This window comes from Pleurodeles waltl, chromosome 10, assembly GCF_031143425.1.
Source record: "Pleurodeles waltl isolate 20211129_DDA chromosome 10, aPleWal1.hap1.20221129, whole genome shotgun sequence".
NCBI classification, from domain to species: domain Eukaryota; kingdom Metazoa; phylum Chordata; class Amphibia; order Caudata; family Salamandridae; genus Pleurodeles; species Pleurodeles waltl.
Window position 1 is genome coordinate 1,035,525,319 of NC_090449.1, and position 25,570 is coordinate 1,035,550,888.

The 25,570-nt window shown below is 43.9% G+C and overlaps 1 protein-coding gene across 2 annotated transcripts in view; it reads right to left on the bottom strand.

Annotated features, from left to right (window-relative positions):
* RBMS3 (RNA binding motif single stranded interacting protein 3) overlaps window positions 1–25,570 on the bottom strand; it is a 1,236,319-nt gene that overhangs the window by 368,717 nt on the left and 842,032 nt on the right. For both annotated transcript variants that reach the window (XM_069212004.1, XM_069212005.1), the window contains exons 5-6: window positions 22,336–22,493; window positions 10,247–10,326 (exon numbers count right to left, since the gene is read on the bottom strand). In XM_069212004.1, the coding sequence (XP_069068105.1) occupies window positions 10,247–10,326; window positions 22,336–22,493 (238 nt within the window). The remainder of the gene's footprint in view (window positions 1–10,246; window positions 10,327–22,335; window positions 22,494–25,570) is intronic.

The following is a 25,570-nucleotide window of genomic DNA, read 5'->3' on the forward strand; positions in this document are numbered from 1 at the left end:
GACCGTCCTAAGTTCAAGAGAAAGAAAAGTGAATAGCCAGGGACTAAAAAGCAGACATCCGGCCCATACTCTACATAATGATGCAATCTTAGGAGCAAAACCTGTGTCAATTGTCTGCTGTTTGTGTCACTGCTACTTGTGAAATGTATGAGTGGAGGGTTTTTTCTGTTCTGTATTTTAGACTTATGAGTTGTTCAGGTAATCATGGCAATTTAGAAATAGGACTGACCCTGCATATCACAGTGCCCAGTCTCCTTCAGTGGTTCAGAGACAATTTCTGTACCAATTCTGTCAATCTGCAAGTTCGGTAGCAATCAGAAGCCTTTTCTACCACCAGGAGCGGCTCCTCCGCTAAGGCGGAGGAGCGCCTCCCCACTGGTTTTCCCAAAAAGGAAAAATAAAATGGTAATAACGTACATTACGTTATTATAATTTTATTTTTCCTTGTAGGGCGGGGCTGGGCTGGAGGGAGGGGGCCAGAAGAAGGCTATGTGCACACAAAGTGCGCATGTCTTTTTGTCCGCCTGTGTTTGGCCGGCCAAACAGACATGCACACTTTGCATGTTCTTCACCCGGCTGTATCGCACAGACTGAGCGGCGAAGCAGGCCGCTAAGAACAATCACAACGCTGCTTTTAGCACTGTCATGATTGGCTGGGAGCCTGTGCAGCCGGAAAGAGGAAGAGGACGGAGGGGAGACGAACACGTCTCCCCTCGAAGGTAAGTGGTTTTTGTTGTTTTTTGTAAACATTTATTTATTTGTTAACCCCGAACCCCCCCCCCCGAACTCCAACCTCCCTTCCCACCCACGCACCTGCCCTTCACGCCCGGTCCCACCCCACTGCCCCTGTTCAGAGTGAGCCACTACTGTCCACCACAGTCACCCTTGCCTACTACATTGAAACATGCTTTGACAATACAGGGTGCACAAATTCCTAGCGACTACCCCACATATACGTTTCAGTCCAGGAACCTTCCACCAACTTCATCAATGTTGAGCAGATACTAATGGATTTGCTGTTTATCCAGAAACATTTACATCAGTTAGTAGCTGAAATGATTAAATGGGAACCCCCTGCCTCGATGGCTCTCCATGTTTTTTCTGGTTTTCTCCATCCAGTCTTGGTGTCCCTTCAAGAACGAGGGAAAATAACATGTTGTCAGCAGAAGAATAAATAAGCCATTGGTCCAGTGGTGTGTGCTTGGTTTGTAAATATAACCTGAAGGAGTGGAGAAGGGACCCTAAGAAGAGAGACAGAGCCAGGGAGGGACAAAGGGGATTGGTGGGGCTGTATTGAGATGCAGGACAGAGAACTGGTTGAATCGCAGAAGAGTGATGAAAAGAGGAGGCGGTCCACTGAGGAGGAACGGATCAGACGGTTTGAGCAGAGTAAGAAAGAGGGGCCGGATGAGACGGGTTAGTGGGGGTCCATAAATGCCAACGAGTGCCAATAAAGACAGGGCACGGTTTTGGGGCATGGTGAGATACTGTGCCGGGATTTGCAGTGTACCAGAAAAAAAAAAGAGATCAGAGTAAGATGCGTACAAATGGAAATAGAGTGCAGATTCAATGGGGGGGGTTGTGCCATAAAAAAACATTTCAACAAAAAAACAGCTCAGTAAAATCGAGGTGCTTTTTAAAGAACGAGATGTGTAAGTTGCAGATGAGTGGACCTTGTGAAAATCCAGCAAAGCTGAGGAGTGTGTCAGCAGAATGGCTTGAAAACCCTCTGGTCTCCTACAATTTTGGGGTCAATCTGTGCTTAGTTTGTAAAAAAACAAAAAGTACCAGGGACCTTGACAGTAGGGCACAGCAGCCTGCATCATCCATTGCCCCTGCCAGCAGTGCCAATGACAGTACATAGACACCTCCTAACCATCACACGCCTACAAGTGGGACAGTTCAGACAATTCCAGGCCCCCAAAGTTATAAAAATGGCTTGAGTAGCAGGTGTTAGTCATTCGTGTTTGATTAATACACTACTATTGTTGTGTTCATTCTTAAATTTGACAAACAGCATCCCCATGTGGCAGACTCTCATAAGTGCAGTTGCTGACAATTAAGAGCACTAGAAACCACCGGCTCAAATTAAGCACTGGCATGTAAAGCAGTGCAGTGATGCTTCCAAATAGACACACTTTACTGATCAACACTGTGCGAGGTAAACCATATTCTGAAATGTTTGGGAGAGGGGCTCCCTTGTCCATGCTCCTAGAGCCTGAAAGTGAGGAACGTAGGATACATGTTATGAATGAAGTCCAGACGTTCACGGGGAGAGCCCCTCCTACCCTCAGTATCTTAGAGAATGGGAGTGAGATTAGGGACACATCTTCCTTGACGCACACTTGAAGATTGATGGGGTACCCCCGACGTCACCTTGAAGCTGATTGAGTAAGGACGGTCAAGTTTCTCAATTTTTCCACGTGAATTAAGGGAATACCAATGGCCTCTAGAAAACCTCAGCCTGAAGGATCAAGGAATATTGTCTCCAATATTTGGAAGTGAACGAGAGGTGCTCCCCTGCCCGTGCACCTTTGGTGATGGGAAAGTGGAGTTGAGGGTCTCTGGCATCCTGCAAAGTTTTGAAGTGCAGAGAGGATCCTCTCCGACCTCATTGGATCTCACATGATAGCTGTTAAACAACAGTGTCCTTCTACGGCGGCCTCTGGTCAGCCCGTTGACCATGAAAGATCTCTGATAACCTGTAGCATGTCCCCTAAAGCTGGGAAGTGCACAATAACAAAACCGTGCAAGCCCAGTGCACAGAGACCCCAGACATCAGAGGCCAGGTTTCTACATATTACCACATGGCTAGGGATTCTGAGAGCGAAGGCACTCCAAGGCCCCTCATCACCCCTCAGAGCTGGCATCTTGGAAAACACCACATGCTAATGATGTGTCTATGGGGGGCATGACGTCATCAGCACGCACACACACACACACACAAAGAAGGTGGTCACGTGATGACACCTGTTCATAAAGGGAATTAAAAGTTTCACTTCTTGCCCGGCGGCCATTCATGTCATATGCAGATGGAGGGACATACAGTGCACATACAATACCGAAGGAAACGCATGGCAGCATTTCAGAGGATGTTATATTTATTTCTTCCTTTATTTAAGAGCGTTTAAAACAATATCCTTACTGAAAAAATTTACACAACGTGTTATTTTTTGTACAAAAGAAAAAATGTTGATGAATAAAATAATAACGATAAAAATTTAGGTATACAAGCACTTTATCACAGAAACCCAATTTTGCCAGCAGGGCTGTTTTTAACTATCACTTCGATCAGTTCTCGAAGCGAAGACAACAGCTTACTTAATAAACAGACAATTCCCTTCCTGGGTGATTTACCACCGTTTTTTTGGCTTTTAAAGATATTCTCCTACCCCACCGCACATTTCTGTTCCTGATATGTCTAATGTATTCTAAATGTGTACTGGACAGGTAGATACATACCAATCAGTCGCTGCTACATTCCTCATACATATGTAGCCCTGAAAGCGCTCCACTGGCCAACAGTCAATGCAAGGACTACACTCAAGGCGCTCTAAATTGTTCGCAAAGCTTACAGAAACCAAGGGCCAGATGTAGCAATCTCCGAATCGCACATTCGGATGCAGAATGGTGTCTCAGACATCGTCTGCGAATCGCTATGGGGTCGCAAAGACCCACCTCATTAATATTAATGAGGTGGGTCACATTTTGCTACCCCATAGCGATTCCCTGCACTCACAGGGATGGTGGCCTGCTGAAGACAGCAGACCTCCATGTCTGTGACTGCTTTTGAAATAAAACAGTTTTTTTTTTTTTGTATTGCAGCCCATTTTCCTTAAAGGAAAACGAGTTGCAATACAAAAAAAATAACGAAACCGTTTGGTTTCGTTTTTTCAGAATAGGCAGTGGTCCATTGGAAATGCTCTGAAAAAACATTTATGGCAACATTCACAAAGGGGAAGGGGTCCCATGAGGACCCATTCCCTTTTGCGAATGGGTTACCACCAGTGTGACACTGGTGGTAACTGCGAATTGCTTTGCGACCGTGTTCGCGGTCACAAAGCAATTTAGCATCGCGGTGCGAGTCGCAATGAGCATTGCGATGCACATTTTGCATGGCGCAAACTGCGATTTTCGCAGTTTGCACCATGCAAAATGCTACCTACATCTGGCCCCAAGTCCTAGAAAAACTGAAATAAATGACCCTCCACCGTTCCACCATCCAGGAATCTAGGCTCACTCGCAGAAGACCTAATCAATCAATGGGCCTTCAAATTCAGAAACAAACACCCAGGACCTTTTGTGTCCCTGGAAGATGAGCATGAAATGTTCTGAGCCCAAACCCAAAAACAGAATCAAACACCCTGCGGTTCAAGAAATGACTTGAACCCCAGATTTTTCACGCGGCCTACCGAAATCCACGCAGAAGAAGAGTTGCAGGTGACGAACATGGCTATGGTTCCCACCTCATCTGATAAAATGTGAATTTCACCAGATTTACTTGATGTCATATTTTACTTCTAGAATCTTCCGAGCTCTGATGAAAGCAAAAGGGGACACATTTTGCTATTAAAAATATTAAATAATTAAACAATTAAGTAAATAAGAGAAAATGTCACTAGCCCAACTTACTGTCAATGCACACGGGTCAGGCAAGGCACGAGACTGTGCATTGCACTGTTTTTACTTAACTCTGGCACCACAGACCCACTAAACCAGTGGTTCCCAACCTGTGGTCCGGGGACCCGGGGGTCCGCGAATCCTCCTCCGGGGGTCCACGGCTGCTTAGAAAATTAAATAATATTAACAGGTTAGGTCCCCAGCTTTCAGTAATGACTCAGTGGGGTCTCCCTGGATTCCAATAATGATTCAGTGGGGGTCCACGGGTTCCAGTAATGATAAAGTGGGGGTCCACAGAAGTCAAAAGGTTGGGAACCACTGCACTAAACAACAAACTTGAGTAGCCCTGATGTATACTGATCAGTAGTACAACCGAACCAAAAAATCCAGGGACCAGATTAGCCATGAATTCAGCAAAACCTTGAATTAAGGAGTTAAAAATGTATCTAGTGCCCAATTCCCCTCATCAGCAACCCTACATTATGTCCTATTAAGCGTTTTTTTAATATCACAGCGATCGTCGTTCGCACAACCTCTTGGGGTCATAATGACACCACACGCCAATCAAGACCCAGCAAAAGCTTCTTGGCACACAAAGACTGTTTGAAGCCATTAGAAGATATTCAAACAACACTTTGGAGTTAGATGAATACCACAGAAAAGTTAGAGCTGCACAGACAATTAAAGATTCATATATTCTTCTCCGGCGTGATAATTAGCTTTTCTTTAATATCTGGAAGCCCAGTCGCTAGGAGTTGGCAGGTCTGCTCCCTTTGATGTGAATATGTCCAATGTCTTTCATTGCGAGGGATGAAATGGAACAGAGCGCGTGAAATAGACGCCTTCGCGAACCCCCTGCTCATTAACAAGTGATGTTGTCCAACACTGCCTGAGATTAATGACTGCTGTTCTAATGTCACTCTAAGCCGTGGGGCTTAGAAGACAAACCTCTTCTGCTGAAGAAGTGTGATTGTCTGAAGATCCTGAATGGCACATGATGAGCAGGTCGATGAACACATATGTACCCCGGATCACGGCCTTTAGTGTGTCTTTGATCACATTAGGAACCCTTGAGATACTGCTGAGGTTGTCTCAGCCAATCCGAAGGCTTAGAACGCAGGCACTAACTAGTATTAGAACATTGGAATATATGGAGCTCTTCTGAAGACAATGAACTGACTAAGGCCCAATAGTATGTGGTTCAGACCTTCTAATGTTTATCTTTCTGATTGTCCTTTTTTCATTTGGAACATTCTACATTCCATGGGTGGAATGTTCTAATATCAGTATAACCATTCTGACTCAAGCCTTAACGGCTATTAAAGGCCCTCTCCCTCTTTAAATGCGCTCATCTATAACAACCCCTCAGGGACTTTAACAACCCCAATAGCCCTAAATAGTGGTCTGTAATGCTATATCAGAACTTTGGCATGTTGAGAACCCCACAGGGCCAATACTGGCTGTTGCAGACCTTCAGCCCCAACATTCTAATGTGTGCCCTTATGTTCGTCCATTTTAAATTTAGAAGGGAGTAGAATGTTCTAATAGGATTATAGCCTTTCTGCCTCAAGCTATACTGTTTGTTAAAAGTTCTTGCCCTCATTCTAGGCCCTAATCAGGGTTCTGGCCTATACCCATGGGTTAGAGGTTTAACAACCTTTTAACAGTGGCTCGTATAAAACGTCTTCTCCAACATTCCAAATACCTGTTTGTTTCTCACTCTTAGAATGTAGTACCCTCAATGAGTGCAATTTGGTTCCAAGTAGCTGTTAAAGGCCCTCTGCATTGTTGTACGTAATACAATTTGTGTTTGGGCCATTAACAACTGATAGAGCTCTCAGGGATGGGCAATAATGCCTAACTGTTTGCTAAAATTCTAAGCTCTGAAGGAGTATGAAGCAGAGGTACACCTCAGCAGCGGCAGCTCCTCCGCTATGACAGAGGAGCATCACCCTCCCCCACCACCAGCAGCTCCCCGCCAGCAGGTGCAGCTGCAAATTGAAAAATAAAACAATAATAAACACTGTCTATTATTGTTTTATTTTTCAAGGGGTGGGGCCATGGGGGATGACAGACAGGGAGGTGGAGTGGTGTGCACTCCCCTCAGTGCGCATGTGTGTTTGGCCAGACAAATCAGGACAGCCAAACACACAATCGCACTGAGCTCTTTCCAACCCGAGCGGTGTTGCCGGGTTGGAGACAGCAGGCACAGGCTCCCAGTCTGCCTGGGAGCACAAAACCAGAGGGGTCAGGCCAATCGTAACGCTGCTCTCATGCTGCCAGCAGTGTTTTCTTAAGTAGTGGGATTTGGTGGTATGAGAGTGGCATTGAAGGTGATGGAGTGGGTGGCAGGATATCAGGTATGTTTTGTGCATTTGGTGAGGAAGGGGCTCTTCTAGGGGTGGCAGGAGTTGGTGGCAGAACATCAGGTGTTTTTACATTCTCCAATAGTGTATAGGCGAAAAACTGTCAGGAGGGTGGTGAATGCTGGTGGGACGGCACAATTATATACTATTTAGTAGTATGGCTAGTGTGGGGAGGCTTGGAGGAGATGCGACCATGCTGTGTCTGACCGCTCAGTGACTTCTCTGCACCTGCAATATAGGTGTTGATACACAGCATAAAATTACAGATGGCAAATCCTAATTACTGGGTTGTTTTTCACCCCAGAGTGACATGATAGACAACTCGATCTTCACACTCGTGTTGTCATTAACAACCATCCATGTGTATTTCTACATATTACACAAATACTGTTGGATGTCAGCAGCTGTTAATTGGCCTTGCCCTCGTTATGTCCCTTACTTTAGCTCAGGGTTCATAATTTGGGTGGTCCTTTAACAGAAATTAATGTCACCTGAAGAAGGCATTAATCACTGTTAATACCCTGCGCAGTGAGCAGTAAGGCTTAAGTGCTGCAGAGCCCTGGAAAGTTTAGCATGTACAGGGAGAATGACCTAAGCTAACACTCCTAGAGAATAGATGCAAAGAGAGAAGCAATGTCCCCTATGATGTGTCAGAAGGATAATTCCACGCATTTTTCAAAACTTCAGTGTGTCGGTGGTTCGTCCACTGTTCTAAATAAACCATTGTCTGAAAGTGCCCACTAATTAGAAAATACCTTGCAAGTTCAGGAGTAGGAGAAATTTTCAAAGCATGATGATGTCCACCTGCATTGCAATGTAGTACATTTAGTGTGCTTGTAAACTAAACACAGTTGTACAATGCCTTCGGACAGTCATACAATGTTTGGAGTTATGAACAAACAAAACAACATCATTTGGTCAATCAGAAGTGACAAACAGCTGGAAACTTTGCTAACCTATTTTATTCAATGTATATTAGTAGAGTGCTGTGTAGTCTTACCTTAGATGGACTTTTCTTGAGGGTTAGACATGTAAGTTTGTTTTGGAGGCACTTAAGTAATTAGGTTAAAAAGGAGACCCATTATGAATTAAACAAATGAGTCATCTAGCTACTTGAACTCATTCCTTGACCTGTGCCACTGTTAGGATGATTCACCTGGGGATCAATAGGAGTGATACAATTGATAATTAAGATGGTTACAAGGTAATTCTAAATACTGAAGGAAGTAGAGAGAGACTTCCCCTAATAAACTCTGTAAGACTGCTTGCTTTGTCTTGCAACTTGGCAGGGAAAATACAATAGTCTACGTTTTGTAAGACAATACCTCCCCTCCACATTAACCTAGTTTCCTTGCCTTTTTGTGTCCCCCATGTCCATCATATCAGGTCACCAGAGGGTGATGAGTTGGAGGCCCAAACTCCCTGGTAGAGCAACAGTATCAGTGTTAATGATGGATTCTAAAACTTCAGCACTAATTATTGAGTAGTGACTATTGCAAATGAAATGTATGCAACTTCTTTCCAAATGCATTCCAATGGTGCCTGAAGCAGTCCATGAAAGCATAAGAGGGTCTGCAACCGAAACGTCAACGCATGCAGTTTAAATGTGGGTTTAGGCTTTCAGCAACTGTGTGAAGCTGTAAATAAATTATTATTGCTGTTGTTATGTTGATGATGACAATCTTGATAGTAATTTTGATAATAGTGAACACTATAATAATAATAACACAATTCTGAAAATAAGACTACTTCCCAGCACTTGAAAAGTGACAGAAAACCACAACCCACTGGAAAGAGCATACAATAGAAAATAGTAGAAATAATCATGGTTTCAAAAAATGCAGCTTCCCTACTTGACACTATATGCACAAAAGATATCATTCTCAGTGATGTCTTTGGTCATCTTGAGCTTCACGGGGGCAACAATGACCAAGCATTGCTATTCTATAACCTTTTTAATGTGTTTGTTTTTCCACTGTTTCAAGGGAGGCCATCTTTTATGTAGTTTTTCTTTTTGAGTCTTTATTAAATTTTACATGATATGTAAAGCAATGATTTAATTGCTCGTGTGGTACAGCCTGGTCTTTATAACCGTATACAGCAGTACAAGTGTGTATCAACTGATAACAATATGAACCAGTACAGTAAATACATTTATTTCGACACTCAAGACAAACTTCACTATTCTATGCACCATCCTGCCCCCTCCTGCCCTCTCCAGTGGTGACTACAGATTACCTTTGTGCCCATGCATCACAACCAGACAGCTTTTCATCATACATTTACTTCATCACTCAATTCTTCAATTCCTTCAGAACAAAATAATTTATACCTATATCAATTACTAAAACATCTAAAGATGGAAATCTATTCTCTCCACTTTACAGTTCATCTGCAAATGTACACCCAATGCAAAAAGTAACAACAGTTAAACAAGAAAGCAGTACAATCACACAATTGATTAAAAAAATGTAGTTCAAATCACGACCACCACAGAGAACATGGAAAGACCAATGGCACAAGTTTAAGATGGCCAGAGTTCTCAACATAACATGGTAAAAGGCATCTACCAGGACACACATCTTCCAATAAAGAGCTGTATATTTCCATATGGATTTCTTTCTTGTCACGGGTTTCAAGACCACATCTGTGACTCTGAATGAAGGACATGGATATATCTTAATCTTAGCCCATTGATAGTCTCAGAGGCATTCTTTGGACCATGATTATTAAAGACCTGGATTCAAATCCCCTTTCCTCAACCTCACAGTCCAATTATGGACCAGGACCACCCGAACCCTACCTTGATTCAGGGCAGGGGTGAAGACATGTCTCTTTAAAGCATGCTCCATCACAATGATGTAACTGCTCACCTCAACTCTCAGAACCCAACTTTCCCTCCAATCATTCCTTGACTGTATCTTTGCCTTTGACCCTTTACACCACTCTGGTCCTTTTGTCTTGGTTGATGCTATGCAAATCGAGCATATATACATACATACATACATGCACCGGGATCACTTATTGAAAGTGTAGCATAGAGAAAAAGCAGAGACAAATGACGAGGAACCAGGGACGAGACTTGGGAGACAAAAGCACACCAAAACACCCCAAAACTTTGATGACTTCACATAATAAGGTAGTCAGGCGAGAACCACCATCACAAGTGTCAAACTTTCCATCCACCACTACCTCAAACTCTGCAAAACCACACCTTGCTTAGCAGATGGAAGGGATATTTGTACTTTAGAGGTACTTACGCGGTACACCTGGCGGCGTTTTCAGGTACTTTCCATTAAAATGCTGAATAACTACTTCACACTTTTCAGTAGACTCCATTCTGAAAAGAAAGCAAGGAAGTTTGAGCTGAGTCAGATAATTAACTAGTTTCCACTGCAGAATCAGAATAATATAAACTTCTTTTCAGCACAAAGATTTTCCTACAATAGATTTAGTACACTGAAAAATAAATGAAGAAAGTGCATATCCCTCCACCCCCAGATGTAGTCCAACTCTGAATATTTGGTTGTTTACACAGACACATAATGGCCATCGATTTCAGGTATTCCTGAAAACTGTGGAAGATGTGTCCAGATGCCAACTGGGAAGCCTCAATATAGCTCTGCTGTCTTGTCTCTTTAAAAGCTGTCGTGGCTGAGAGACTCATCCAAGCCTTCCTCTGAAATCCCAGAAATGCTGGGACAGAGGAGGCCTGACTGTGTTTGTTGTACCCGAAGTTGTCGCCTTGCTCATGTTTGGACAAAGTTATACTCCTCTGATGAGCTGTACTGTGAAATATGTATGAGATGTTGCTTTTGTTTCATGTTCGCTTGGATTACTGTTTGCTAAACCTGACATTGCAATATGGAGAACGTTTATGTATTTTTCTGGCGCCGTGGATGATACTTTGAACATCAGTGCTCAAAGACTGTGTCGAGATGCAGACATTTACAGAGGCATAATAAAAATTCACTGAAGGATTTAAGATTTTCTATTGGAACGACTTACCGTTATATAGGAGACCCACAGATCTCATAGGATGGCTTTTTCTTCTTTGCATGTTTGTACACTGTGTCCCTCTAAGGAACATATTTATACTTTTTTAGCGCCGCATTTGCGTCATTTTTTGACGCAAAAGCGGCGCAAACTTGCAAAATACAATTGTAGTTTGTAAGTTTGTGCCGTTTTTGCGTCAAAAAGTGGCGCATATGTGGAACTAAATAAGTATAAATATGGGCCTAAGTGTTGTAGCGTTTCGATTTCATCTGTCACTGACATTTCAGGCCTGTGTCTGGTCAACCCCCTTATTACAGACCACCGAGAAGATCAACTCTTCTCCTACATGTGTCTGCATGAGTATAATTAAAAACTTTTTAAAGTTGCGCCTATAAAGATCTTGCATGTAGGTCCAACAAAACATCAGTTTGCTGCCTATTCCTCTAGGAGTATCATTCATGTCTGTTCTATGATATAGGTACGAAAGGAACCTTTATAACACTGTACAGGCTGTGTCTATGTAGAATCTGTGTAGAAGTTTTAACAAAGCCACCGTTGCATGCATAGGTTAAGACCTGTGCCACAGGTGGAGTGGGCAGTAGCTGCCCCCCACTCTTCGAATGGGCAGGTTATTGTACAATTCTCCCATGGTGGACCCAGGCAGGAAAAACAAACAATGGTCTGATATGAAGGGAGGAAACTCCCTGCACATCTGGGACATTGGTATAGTGCTTTTCAGGGACATACCATTGTTGTGGGGCTTGTTTCATTAAACATTAAAATGTCGAGTAGCCAAAAAACATACAAACCCACTTGGTCGTGATGAAAGTGCATCTGTCAATGCAATGGATGCCCAATCTTATAAGTGAGATCTTGGAAAGGTATGTAGTGGCAGTCCTCTGCCAAGGGGCAGAAACAAGGGCTTCTGCCATCCTGGCAGGCTGGTGGGCCACCTGCCAGGGTCCACATTTCCTACTATGTTATTTCCCTTAAATGAAACTGGAGAATAATCCATAAACAAGAAATTTGATAGTTATTTGCCACGTGCTAGTTCACTTTGAAAGCAGATATATTGCCAAACAATCCTATTACCCTTAATAGACGCGAGAGGGGGTGTTACCAGTCCTCAACAAGCATTGGCAAAGCCAATAAGCCTCACCTAAGCAATTGTGTTTTAGCCATATTGCACACCAATGTGGCTGCTGTTCAGCAAGGCTAAACGTTAGTGGGGTGGGGTAGATTGGAGTAGGGTAGACTGGAGAAGGGTAGACTGGGGTAGAGTGGAATAGGGTAGATCAGGGTAGACTAGTGGAGTAGATTGGCATGGTAGATTGGAGTGGGGTGGAGTGGGGAATATTGGAGTAGATTGAGGTAGATTTGAGTGTAGTAAGTTGGAGTGGGGTAGACTGGAGTGGAGTAGGATACAGTGGGATTGGGGTAGATTGGAGTGGAGTAGATTGAGGAAGAGTGGAGCACAGTGGATTGGGGTAGACTAGAATGAGGTAGATCGGAGTGGAGTGTGGTAGACTGGAGTGGAGTGGGGTAGATTGGAGTGGATAGGGTAGATTAGAGTGAAGGGGAGTAGATTAGGGTACAGTGAGGCAGTTTGGAGTGAGAACAGATAGGAGTGGGGTAGATTGTGGTAGATTAGAGTGGAGTGGGTTAGATTGGTGTGAAGTAGGGTAGAGTGGTGTGGAATGGGTTTGACTGGTGTGGAGTGGGGTGGATTCGGGTGGAATGTGGTAGATTGGAGTGAGATAGACAGGAGTGGTTTAAATTGCGGTAGATTGCAGTGGGATGGGGTAGATTGGAGGGGAGTATGTTGGAGTGGCATTGGGTAGAGTGCTGTGGGATAAATTGGGATGGCGTGAGGTAGACTGGAGTGGGGTAGATTGGGTTAGGATGGGTTAGATTGGGTTAGGGTGGGGTAGATTGGAGTGGGTTAGTTTGGAGTGGCGTGGGGTAGGGTAGATTGGAGTGGGGGTGGGGTAGATTTTGGTGAAGTGGGTTTGATTGGACTGAAGTGGGGAAGATGTGAGTGACATGTGGTAGTATGGAGTGAGGTGCAGTGGAGTAGATTGGGTGGAGTAGACTGGAGTGTGGTAGATTGGGGTAGGGTGGAGTGGGTAGATAGGGTGGATTGGAGTGGGGTAGATTTGGGTAGAGTGGAGTGGGGTAGATTGGAGTGGGGAGGACTGGAGTTGGATAGATTTGAGTGGATTCGAGATTGGAGTGGAGTGAGGTTGATTGGGGAAGAATGGAGTGTAGTGGGGTAGATTAGGGTGGAGTGTTTGGGTGGATTTGAGTCTGGTAGATTGGAATGGAGTGGGTTAGATTGGATTGGGGTAGGTTGAATAGGGATGATTGGAGTTGGTTAGTTTGGAGTGGGGTAGATAGGAGTTGAGTGGGGGAGATTGGGTGGGATAGAGTGGGGTGGGGTAGATTGGGGTGAGATATATTGGGGTAGATTGGAGCAGAGTGGGGTAGATTGGAGAACAGTGGAGCACAGTGGACTGAGGTAGATTGGAGTGGGGTAGATTGGAGTGGAGAGGATTAGAGTAAAGAGGAGGGAAGTAGATTTGTTGTGGGGTAGACTGGAATGGAGTGGGGTAGATTGGGTGGGTTACAGTGGAGAAGAATGCAGTGAAATGGGGTAGACTGGAGTGGAACAGACTGGAGTGGAGTAGACTGGGAAAGATTGGTGCGGGGTAGATTAGAGTGGGGCAGATTGGATAGTGGAGATTGGAGTTGGGTAGTTTAGGGTGGAGTGCGTTAGGGTAGATTGGAGTGGGGTGGATTAGGGTGGAGTGGGTTAAATTGGACTGGAGTGGGGTAGAGTTGAGTGGCATATGGTAGATTAGAGTGAAGTGGAGGGGGGTAGATTGGGTAGAGTGGAATAAGTGTGGTACATTTGGGTAGAGTAGAGTGGGGTTGATTGGGTGGATTGGAGTGGGTATATTGGAGTGGGGTAGATTGGATAGAGTGGAATGGAGTGTGGTAGATTGGGGTTGAGTGGAGTGCTGTAGATTGGGTGGATTTGAGTGGTAAATGGGGGTTGGTAGATCAGGGTGGAGAGGGGTAGATTGGGGTAGAGTGGACTGGGGTGGATTGGAGTGGACTAGAGTAGCTTGGCATGGAGTGGAGTGGGGTAGATTGGAGTGGAGTGCAATAGATTGGGGCAGAGTGGAGTGGGGTAGATTGCATTGCAGTGCAGTAGATTTGGGTAGATTTTAGTGGGAAGATTGGATCGTAGTGGAGTTGACTAGGGTAGATTGGTTTGGAGTGGGGTAGACTTGGTTAGAGCGGGGTATATTGGGTTACAGTTGGATAGATTGGGATAGAGTGAGGTAGATTGAAGTGGGTTAGATTGGAGTGATAGATTAGGGTGGGGTGGAGTGGGATGGGTAAATACGGTGGGGTAGATTGGAGTGGGGTACACTGGAGTGGAGTAGATTGGCGTAAATTGTAGCGAAGTGGAGTGTGGTGTGGTAGACTGGGGTACATTGGAGTGGAGTGGGATAGGCTGGATGGACTGGCGTACATTGGAGTGGGGTACAATGAAGTGGGGTAAGTAGCGTGGAGTTGAGGGGTTTAGAGTGGAATGGCATTGTGTTGTAGTGCACTGGCATTTTAGAAACATATTTCAATTTAAATAACCACCAGAATTCGTTTTTACTGTACACAAATGATAATGTGTGCAAATATCATCACCTAGTGTATTGATGTGTTTTGATCGTATTTAAATATTTGTTTCCACCACATTTTAGAATTATTAAAAAAAAATGCTTTTTTTGTTGTGTCCTAGAAAAAAAAACATCCCTTCTCATCTTACATGGGTACTCAGCAGGATGGTCACATATATTTTCTCATTTTTAAGTCAGAGAAAGAAAAATAAACACCAAGCTCCCTGGAAGAGAGAGGCTGACATTTCACCTCTGCCTTTGAGTGCCAAGCAAATGTGACAAGATCAGAACAAGATTTAAAGGCCTGTTTATAGAAAGCAAGTTTGTGGAACTATACAGTAAAATGGTTTGGGCAACGGGAGAGACAACCTCAAGCTTGGTAGTCTACAGCAAAGAAAGCCAGCAAATAGAAAGCCAGAAAAATGTGAGTTACAGACCACAAAGCTAAAGGTAAGCAATGGGCAGAATGCCAGTTTTCTAAATGTCCCCAAGATGTATTTGGCAAACCAGACAACTGCACTGTCTGGTAGGCCACAACCTAAAAGGGATCTCTCCACGACACCTTCACTGTCTAAAATACAATCTTTCCAAAAATGAGTCATTCTTACAGTTACCCAAATTATCCTATCCTAACTTAACCACAACAATGATTTGTCCTCTTCCCTAACTCTCAAGTCTCGTATCTCTGGCTTTCACCTTTGCCTATATTTTCTCCTTTTTGACTTTCAGTAACATATTTACAAAACCTGTCCATTTCCCTAGTCAGATGTCAAAACATCTAATTCCCTTCTATGTCTTCAGGGTTGTGCAACAGGCACTCATCCTTACCTGATTCTACACTTTTACACCCATCACGTTTTCTACTTTCAACTCACCCTCTCCAAACAGATCACACTTCATTGGCTGCCCATTGCAACCCACATCTTCATCAAAATACCTGTCTGTTCTACATACTCACCCACTTCAGGCAACATCTGGCAATCTCAATGTGTCGGCACCACCTGCCCTACATCTAACAACTCAAGCCACTGACTAAAGACCCAGCAGCATTGCTCAAACCCAAAATCACATTGAAGTAATGACCCTCACCAATACAGTTCTCACCAATCCAAAATCTGCACCTAATTGTGGCATTTCCCTTCCCACTGTGCTTGAGATGTTTTGTACCTCAACCTCCACGTCTTTCCTATCAACCCTTCTTGCCCGCTCCTTATTGGTAGTGCCACCCGCACACACATGGTAATATAGCGGCTGCATTCCTCTGCCCTCAATGCCTAAAATTAATTTATGCAATCACTTATTGAGAAGACATTATACTTATCCTTACTGTAAGAAGGAAAACTCAATTACTGTGCAGCTCACCCTCACCCTGCAGACTGGCTTGTGTTTGGACCTTCTATTATTAGTGTTTACTCAGAAGATCAAAATATTCTGGGGAAAGGGCAAGGGAGGGGAGGGACAAGAGGAAATTCCTAGTCTAAGGTAAATTTAACTAACTGCTCCATCCTGCTACAATCATCTTGCCCATATCCAGATGCTCTTAGCAATTTCTCAACCTCATTCTTTTGCGTCTTCGGTTACCCAGTAAATTTGCCCAAAGAGTAAAGAATATATTAAAGTTATCCAAATGGAGACAAACACTTGTGCTGTCACATTCGACTTGCACTATTGTTGATTTTCTGTATTATAGAAGCAGATGATGCAGGATTCCCTTATTCCCTCAATTTTGATGAACGAGTCGTCAGCATCCCGATCGACAGGAACAGCTGTACAGTTGTTGGTCACTGCAGGCTGAAGAAGACACCTCGATGCTCTGGCCCTTCGACTGACATATACATATATAATTTTGCCAGTAGAAAACTGAGCTGGTGCTGGAGCAAGCTCTCTACAGGCAGCTGCCTTAAGCCAGCAATACACTGCACCAGAAGAGGGCACTAGACTGCAACAAAAGACCTAAAAAATAATCTTTTTAGTATGAGACAGAAAAAGCTGTGTCATTTGTCCTGGAGCTTAGAGTATCTGTTCACTGCTGTTGGTGAAAAATGCTGTTTGTTTGAGAAAACAAAATCAAAGAAACACGCAACAACTCTCTTTTATAGGTAGATTGTAATGAGTTATTGTTAGTTTGAAAATTCAAATCTCTTTCAAATTTGATGAGAAAATATATAACAAATATAGCTCCTATTTTGGGTATAGGATCACTCTCTTCTAGTTCCTCCCAATTCCTGTTTTGTTTGGGTATGTGCTTGCTAGCAGTTCATCAGACAGGCAACAGGCTCCCACCTTCGAGGATGATGGATGACCAAGAAGTTCCTCACTGTGCAACAAAGTCACTCAGTTCATGCAGAGAGTTCCCCCTAACACCACTCCCCCTTTCTGGTCCCATCAAACTCTTCCTGCTAGGCAGAAACACCCTTCTTCACTCCCATTTTAGTATTAATAAGTCAATATTCATCTTCATTTAGGTTTGTGGAGAAGAAACACATTATAGACTGTGAGGTGGCTCATAGCACCTAGAAGACATTTTTAGAGGCTGGATTTCAATGCAGACTGTAAGTGAGGAGAGGATGCATCTTAGGTGAACAAATGGTTTTGGATGACTGGTGGTCCTGGCACGTCTGCTTCTGAACCGGTTGTCAATTCATAGACAAGCAGAGATGAGTGTGGTTGTTCGGCTGTGCCTTCATGTGAGTGCCTGTCGGATGATGCTGGCTGGGGAAACATGGATGGAATGGCACAAAACTTCCAATGGCCACATGGACTGGGGGATAATTATCTTTGGTGACAATGCTCAGAAGTTAGCAAAAGTTCAGCCATAGACCTTTAGACTTTGTCACCTGTAGTACTGACCAGCTGTCAGGACCTCCATCATCACATCATTCTTATACAAGGATTGCTTATAATCATATCTCAGAATACATTTTCAGTACAGTGAAACTTAGTGTATTATATTTTCCAAGCAGCCTAAATAGTAGATTGTGAAATTCATTTTTCATAGACAGAGGAGACAGACGTCCATTATTACAAACTAGTGTCAAGTATCTTTAGGCACTTGACCTGCAGACCTGTCATTCAAAATACAACACAGACCAGCAGTGGCACATTTCCCACCATGAGCCTAAATATGGGACGGGCAATATAAAGGGAGATGGTGGGTTTCTTTCACTTACCCTAGGGATGCCTTGTTTAACCCTATGTTCACAACTGACTGATTGGTGAGGCACAGTGCAGCACAGCTAAGCACCTAGTGAAGTAATGATGAAAGGGTCTTGACACCCCTCTGCACCTTCCTGGACAGAGATTCTTCTTGCAGACAGCCAAGGTGGGGGCGTGCAGACTACTGCACAGAGCCCAACACTGATTCTTTCTCTAACCACTAAATTCACAGTGGACAAAGTCTCAGAAAAGTGATCCAAAATGTTTCAGAGGGCAAAATGCAGCCACCTTGATGCAAACTGAATTTCTTTTTTAAATAACTTGGTCATAGCTTTACAAGAAATTGTGGGTGTTTGATAAGGGGCTGCCCCAAATGAACGACACGCATTATGTGGAGGAACATCTTAGTTGACTCTGTGACCTTTCAGTGGACACCGGCTCAGCTGATGGCGTAAGGGAGCTGAAGTCACTGAGCAGGGGTAATTTAAGACCATCCATGTCAAAGCTGCCCTGAGCGCTTAAGCTGAATCCATAATGCTGTGACTCAGCATTATGTGAGAGCAGCATACTTTTTAGAAACCCCAGGAAGAGCTATCTGTGACGCTGACCTTTCCACGGGCATGGGTTTCCCTATTGAAGAAGCGGTGTGGTACACAGCGCTTGCTATACTGTCATTTTAGACTTAGAGTCTGATTTAGAGTTTGGCAGAGGGAGTTATTCCGTTACATACCCCATCCGCCGTATTACTATCTCATTATGTCCTATGGGATTCGTAATACAGTGAACGGCATGTCCGTCACATTTCAAAATCAGGCCCTCAGTCTATAATGCTGGGGGTCAGTATCCTGAGTGATGGTTGCTTCAGGTGAGCCCAGAAAGCTCTACCGGTGATGCCGGGCCTTTCCAGTGGGCATGGGTTTTCCTGCTGAAGAAGAGGTTCTAGTATTGAAAGCATCAAGACATCTGCAGTCAGCAACATGGATGCCTACGATGAGCACAGGAAGGTCTATGTGGGATGTCAGGCTTTGCGAGTGGATGCAGGTCCTGCTGACGAATAAAGATTGTTGGTACTGAAAACACTGAGTATGGCCTTCAGACAGAGAAAATGTTTACACATTCCTGACACCTGTTCAGGCTGAAAAGATCAGGGCAAGGTTTGGTTTCTGGAGCCATGCACACCAGGTTGCAGATAGGTCAGTCTCTCTGAGTTCCTACTTGAGAGCTACAAATGAACCTTTTGGTATGAGGCTGGTCTTCCTGCAAAGCCCTGTCTTCTCACTCACCACTTGTGGTCCTCACTTGAGCTCCGCCCTCTCTCCGACACTGCACGACACAAAGCCTATGTAGCCGCCTAGACTTGGCAGCCCCCATCTTGGATTCTTCATTGGAATCTTTTCTGCTCATTACAATGCGCTCTGTGTCTTAAAATGAAATTGTCACCACCGTGTGATGCAGAATAACAGGACACGACAGCGGGCGCCTGCAGCGAAAGCGACAACAGGCCCTTGACTGCGCTTGCAGGGACAACGGCCTCCCAGGGACGGGGATCCACACCATCCGCTTAGTTAAGTCTGAATGGAGCCACAGAGGCCGACATAAGTGGTTTTCTTTGTGTCTGAGGAAGCAGCTTCACCCCACTTGACATGGCATTGAAAACAGCATTATTCCACCCTGAGGATTACCTCGAAGACAACCAAGGAGGATTACAAAGAAACTGGTAAAAATTAAGTGGGCAGAGTTAGCAGCCATTTCAGTGTTCTGAGAGCCCTTAGTAGCCTCAGCTCAAAAAGAACAATGTCCTTGTGTGGCAGCGTTTGGGAGAGAGCGTGTGATGAATTAATTTGCCTGCTTAGAATGTTGTGGCTTACCAGAGAGGCCTGGGAGTCTATTAACCGCATCCCTTCTATAAAACTGCAGGGCCTGTCAGTGCCACAAGCAGATTTGGTACCCTGGGGTTTGGTCGGAGCCGACTATGATTACCAAAGGCACGGAATGGGACGGAATGGGGTCTCGCTCCTCTCTGGTTTTCTGTTTTGCATGCACAAGACACAAGCATGCTGCTGGGTTTTCACTAGCACAAGTAGGGAACGTGCTACTTTTTACAAACCTTTTGTGGTGCCAAGTGGTTTTTATTGCGAGTTAGATGACATAAGTTGTGTCAGGACTCCAATGGTTTAGATTGTCTCGAGGTGGTGCTTTTTGGCACTGTTAGAAACGTACTGCTGATCTGCGCCGGCTTATTTTGCATTCATAATAGGCTACATTTGCCAAACTACAATAATATATTAGTCCAATTCATAAACATAGTAAAAGGTCTGGTTCCAAAGGCTGCAGCACATACATTACAAAATACACATCGCTCTCAGAGGTGCAAATTGATTCATTTCTGAGTGAAAATTCACTTTTACAATTTGCTTTTGCCATTTCTACTCATACATCGATGTACTCGGGCATAATATTTCCACAGTGTGGTGTGCTATCTAATTAGTTATGTCTTCATTTCCGTATTACGTTACGCACTGACTATCATCGTGCAATACATTTGTAGCATCCAGGCAACAGATAGAAGGGAGAAAATATAATATTTAGTAAAACTGAGGTAATAACCAGATTGCTAGAGGTCAATCGGGTGTGAATTGGTATCCACACAACATTCTTTCATGGTTGATCCAGGTCCAATATTGGGCAAAGGCTTTATTAAAGAATTTGGTTTTCAGAGGTTTCCTGACTTGAAGTTAGTTAGGCTCAGCACTGAGTTAGAGGTCCACGGAATTTCAGAGTTTGGGACCCAACATGGCCATGGACTACCCTGTACCTTTCTGTCAGTTGAGGATGCGATGAGGAATCAAGTGTGATGATGTTGGCCTTAAAGGTGGGCCGGTTATTTAAGACGTTTGCTCCAGTATGACTTTTGGATGACGCAACATGACTTCAACTGAATCTTTCTCCCAATAGAAGTCGGTGGAACCCTTCAGAGCTGGTTTGTTCTGGTCAAATTTACTAATATTTAGTTAGAGTTAGGCATAGCATGGAGGCTTGATTTTTTAGTCCCCGGATTCTATCAGTCAAACTCTTTGGCAAACTTGTGGAGATCACATTGCAGTAGACAAAGCACCCCAGAACAAGAAATCATGTCAGTTCCAGTGACTGATGAGTTTGCAGAGACACGAAGGATGGTGCAAAGCAGGAAGATTTGCAAATTGACTCCCTTCACCATAGGGTTCCTCTTTTCGAAGTTGAATCAAACCTAATTTGCGGCCTGATTGGCCATAGTGTAATGTAGGTAGTATATCGTAAGACCAGCAGGCCTCCTGCATTTCTCTATAATTGCATTTAACATGATGTAACTTGACATAGCATCACATAAGATAACATAACATAGCTGAATTTAGGCTTTCAAATATTTTACCCAGTTCCAAACCAAGGAGGCAACGGAAAGAGCAAAGTCTACAATGGCCTCTTAACGAGAGAGAACTTGACACTTATCTACAGGTGAAGGAAGGGGGTTTCTGATAGCAAAATCAGCTCCAGAAGAAGAACAAATAGAGATGTTAGCTCTTTGACTTTACTAACCTTAAGTGTTAAGTGCTCCTGGCTCTTTTACCTCCAGAGTCACCAGAACTTTTCATGGTTGAAGCATGTTTTGTGAAATTTAAGGTTTATACATTTAGCAGTCCAGTCACCATAGGGGCCATCTCTGTGGCACAGTCAGAAGAAGACCTACCATAGATTAAGATCATAAACATGGCACAGATTAATTTACCCCAGAAGGTGGGATCCACCTTGTGAGGTATTAAAAAACATGGCAGCAATGGTGCCATGCTGTTTGCGGTGGGGGGAAATTGCCGCTAATGTATGTGAGTGTAATAACATACTTCCAAAGTGTGGAGACATTGCCAACACCTACATCACAAGGGTCTCTGGCTTACTCAGCCTTTTGTCCCAGATTCTCAGGGACAATGTGATGCTGAGAAAGAACGAAAAGCTGCGCTTGCCGAGCTTCCCCTGCGCTGATACCACTGAAAAAGCGGTGAAAAAATCAGGGTAAACAGGACAAATACTTTTTTTCTGGGCCACCTAAAACACTTGGCGGACATGATGGTAGAACCAGTGAAGGCCCTGCCGTGGATTCCGTCTGCCTTCCACCGCCATCTTAAAAGAGCAGGGGAACGCCGGGGGAGGGTAGCGGGTCGTCCACATTTTTATGGCAAAATTCAACTTAGGGTCGTACTCTAAACGAGGGCTTTTGCTACATTGGCAGCCCAGGCAAGGATTAAACCTTGGCTGTTTTTTGTTCGAATCTCTTCATGTTCAGGACTAGTCAGGGTCAAAAGGTCAGAGGGAATGTATTCAGAGGATGTACCATTCGGGGATTTTCCATCTCAGCAAATGTGTCACTGAATTCTGTGCGTTGCAGTTTTTGTACGGTCAAGTTGACCTTCCACATATAAGAAAGATCAATTTAAAAAAATCATAAAAACAGAAACTGACAATGGAATAAAAACAGGACTCACCTTGCAAACCCCACTCCTCTGCTAACTCCACTGGCGTCTCGTAGTATCCGGGTGGAAATGACGTGTCCGAAGGGCTTCAGCATGTTCTCCAGCTCCTGCTCGTCCATGGAAATGGGTAAATTCGAGATGTACAGGTTTGTGGGGTCTTGCTCCTGTTGCTAAGGTAAAGAAAGGACATGTCGGTTGGCCACAGCATTGTAAATCACTTTTAAAAAAACATTTGGTTGTGACTGGATTTACTGCTAATTTGAACATTTTTGAAAATCTTAATAATTATAAATAGCCTCTGCAGAACGGACTGCATGCAAAGTGTTTTAAATGTACAAAAGTGCCTAAATGAAATGTCCCTGGGTGCAGGCCTAGTGGGATTTAACTACCCAAAGAAGATGTAAAGGAAATCAGATCTAAGCGTGTGGACAGAATAATATAGTTGTACGTCCTCCTTTACTTCATACTTTCATAAAGGCGACTGAACTGCAAGATATTCAGCATGCTGTACATCAGAATAACACGGTGATGGAGCACAACTCCTTACAAAGATTTCACTTGTAAATATGGTGCATAGTCAAATGCCAAGAGGTAATGAATCAGCAACAGTCTCTGCAGACAAAGTGAACGGATGATGTCGGAGACTGATAAAGAATGATATGGCTCAGAGACCCTAGAGGGACTTTAAGAAGGAAGAATTGCAGGAGGGAGGCATATGTTTGCACAAAAAGAAAAAAAAACAACGGCGATTTGAGAGTCATAGAAAACAAGCTCTGGCAAAGCAAATAGGTCTGGCTTTGGCTCCCAGCCTTTAGGCTTTGTTAATACTTGTTTTGCGTTGTCATAGTTTTTGCATAAATCATTTGTTCAAAAAGCTGCCTGGTCCTCATTCATCTAATATAAGACACAGCTAAAATGTATTTTGATCCCAAATGCACAAATTGGCATAGTAGTCCCTGGCACTGAAGAGAGCTACTTTGTGTGAGGATACGCTTTGCATGACAGAGCAGAATGCAGTCGCTCTCAGTGAAGTCAGACAGTGGGAGGTGTGGGTGGACCCTTTGGCTCATGTTGTATCCTGTTGGGGGCGGAAGAAAAATGTGAAAGACAAAAACACAGCCCAGTGGCTTAAGCGAGCTGTCTGAAAGCCCTGATTGGTGAATATAATATAGAAATAATTTAAGCCACATCAATAGGTCATGGCCAAAATCAGGGGATGAGGTAAAAATGAAAACAAGAGAAGAATTCAGTAGAGATACATTGACTAGAGAAGAAAGATGAGGGTGAGACCTAGATTAGCTTTTATATAGCTTAGTATGTGATCATGCACTATGCTGTTATCTAATGTCCCATTATGCAGTGTCATTCTATATCCGTATGTTAACAAGGTATGTTACAGTATGGCACAGTATGCTTCTGTAACAGGTAGCATCTTACAATGGTGACGTTCTTGTTACCACCATTGTAAGAGTACAACTACTTCATGAATGAGTGTGTACAGCTTAGAGCAGTGTTTCCAATCTTTTGTCAAATAGTGGGGGTCAGGAACTCTAATTGACAAGGTAAGGAGGGTCCTCATCGCATTAGCTGACCTATGAAAAGGTCAGCCAGTGAGAGGAGGTGACAGGATGTTCCTCCTGAAGCTTCTAGGAAACAACAGATGCTTCCCCCACACCACCTGAGATCACCACTGTGATTCAGTAAGTTTCTCTCTTTGTTGGGTGCGTGCATACATGGCTGGGTATGTATGAATTTTGTTTTTTGTGTATGTGTGAATGCTGTGAATGGGTGTGTGTGTGTGTATGTGCAGGAGCAGCTCCTCCTTTGGAGCGGAGGAGCGTCGATCTGCTAAAATGTCCGCAAGAAAATGCCCCAGAAACGAAAAATAAAATGGTAATTTGGTTAATTTATAAACATTTTATTTTTCTTCAACCCGTCCTTAACTTAGTGGCAGGACAGGATGGGGCCTACTGAGTGGCAGCAGTGATGGGCTGCCTGTGCACCAATTTAAAAGTGCGCATGTCACTTTGGCTGGTCGTCTTGTGATGGCTTCCTGACGTGCACTTTTAACCTCTCAACACAGCTGTCTAAAGACAGCTGCGTTGACAGAAAGTGTAGGGCTCTAGTGTCCTAAGGAGCACTGAGACAGGCCGTTCCCTCCAATCCTGGCACTTCTCCCATGTTGGTTAACAGCATGAGAGCAGCTCCAGCATTAAGTGAGTTAGCTTGGGCTCTGAACGTGACGTGAAGAGGAGAAGAAGAGGACCGGAGCTAGCAAGACATGTCTGCTGAAACACGGTAATTAACTTTTCCTCTTTTTTTACTCACTATAGTTGCCAGCTGCCACTGTGTATGTGCCTGCTGTATGTGTTTGCACGTGTGAAAGAGTGTGCGTGTGTACCTGCCCCACCCGTACTGAACATCAGAGGCCGCCACTGAATATCCATGTGTTTGATGCTCTAAATGACTCCAGGTTCTCGTCAGATTAAATGTCTTCAAAAGGATAAGGACCTGGTGGCTCTGGATGATTATCAAATGGAAATCCAGACGGTTGTCTGCTCTTTGATGATTTGCAGAGTGAGCACATAATGGTACTAGGCTTGTAACAGATGAAAGCCTTGATGGTACCAGGCTGCTAAGGGCCTGATGCAGAGTTTGGCAGGCAGAGTAAAGGCAGTCAGGGTAGCGGAAGACTTTATGTCTGCCACCATGTCGTTACTCCACCTGCCAAATTTAGAGTTCACCTCCACAGTCTATGGGTTTATATGAACTGCAGTCATGGAAGTTCATACAAATTCATTTAAAAGTTTGGTGTGCATCTGTAATTGGTGATAGATGTTTACGTAAAGCTTTTAAGTTTTTTTCCCTACAAACAAACTCCCAAAGCAAGAGTTTGTTTTTAGAAAAAAAATAAATGGCCACAAAACCATGTGTATTTTCTCTCATGGTCTGAGGATAATTTACTTTTATTTTTACTGTCCTTCTCTAGCTGGTTGTTCCTGTTGGTGAGAGGTAGTAAAAAAAAGCCATCTGACCGCCCCCTCTAATTGAAACAAATGGATGTACGGCTTACCTCCAATGGCCTGCGCTCCCTCGGGCAGGCGGAGGAAGGTTTACATAGATTCTACTACAACACCGCAAACCTAGCAGTCAGCTCAAATCAAAATAGTGAAGGCGGCCAAGAGTCTGGTGGAGGGGGTGCTCTATTGCTATTAGATGGAGTACCCCGTCTGCCAAACTCTGATCA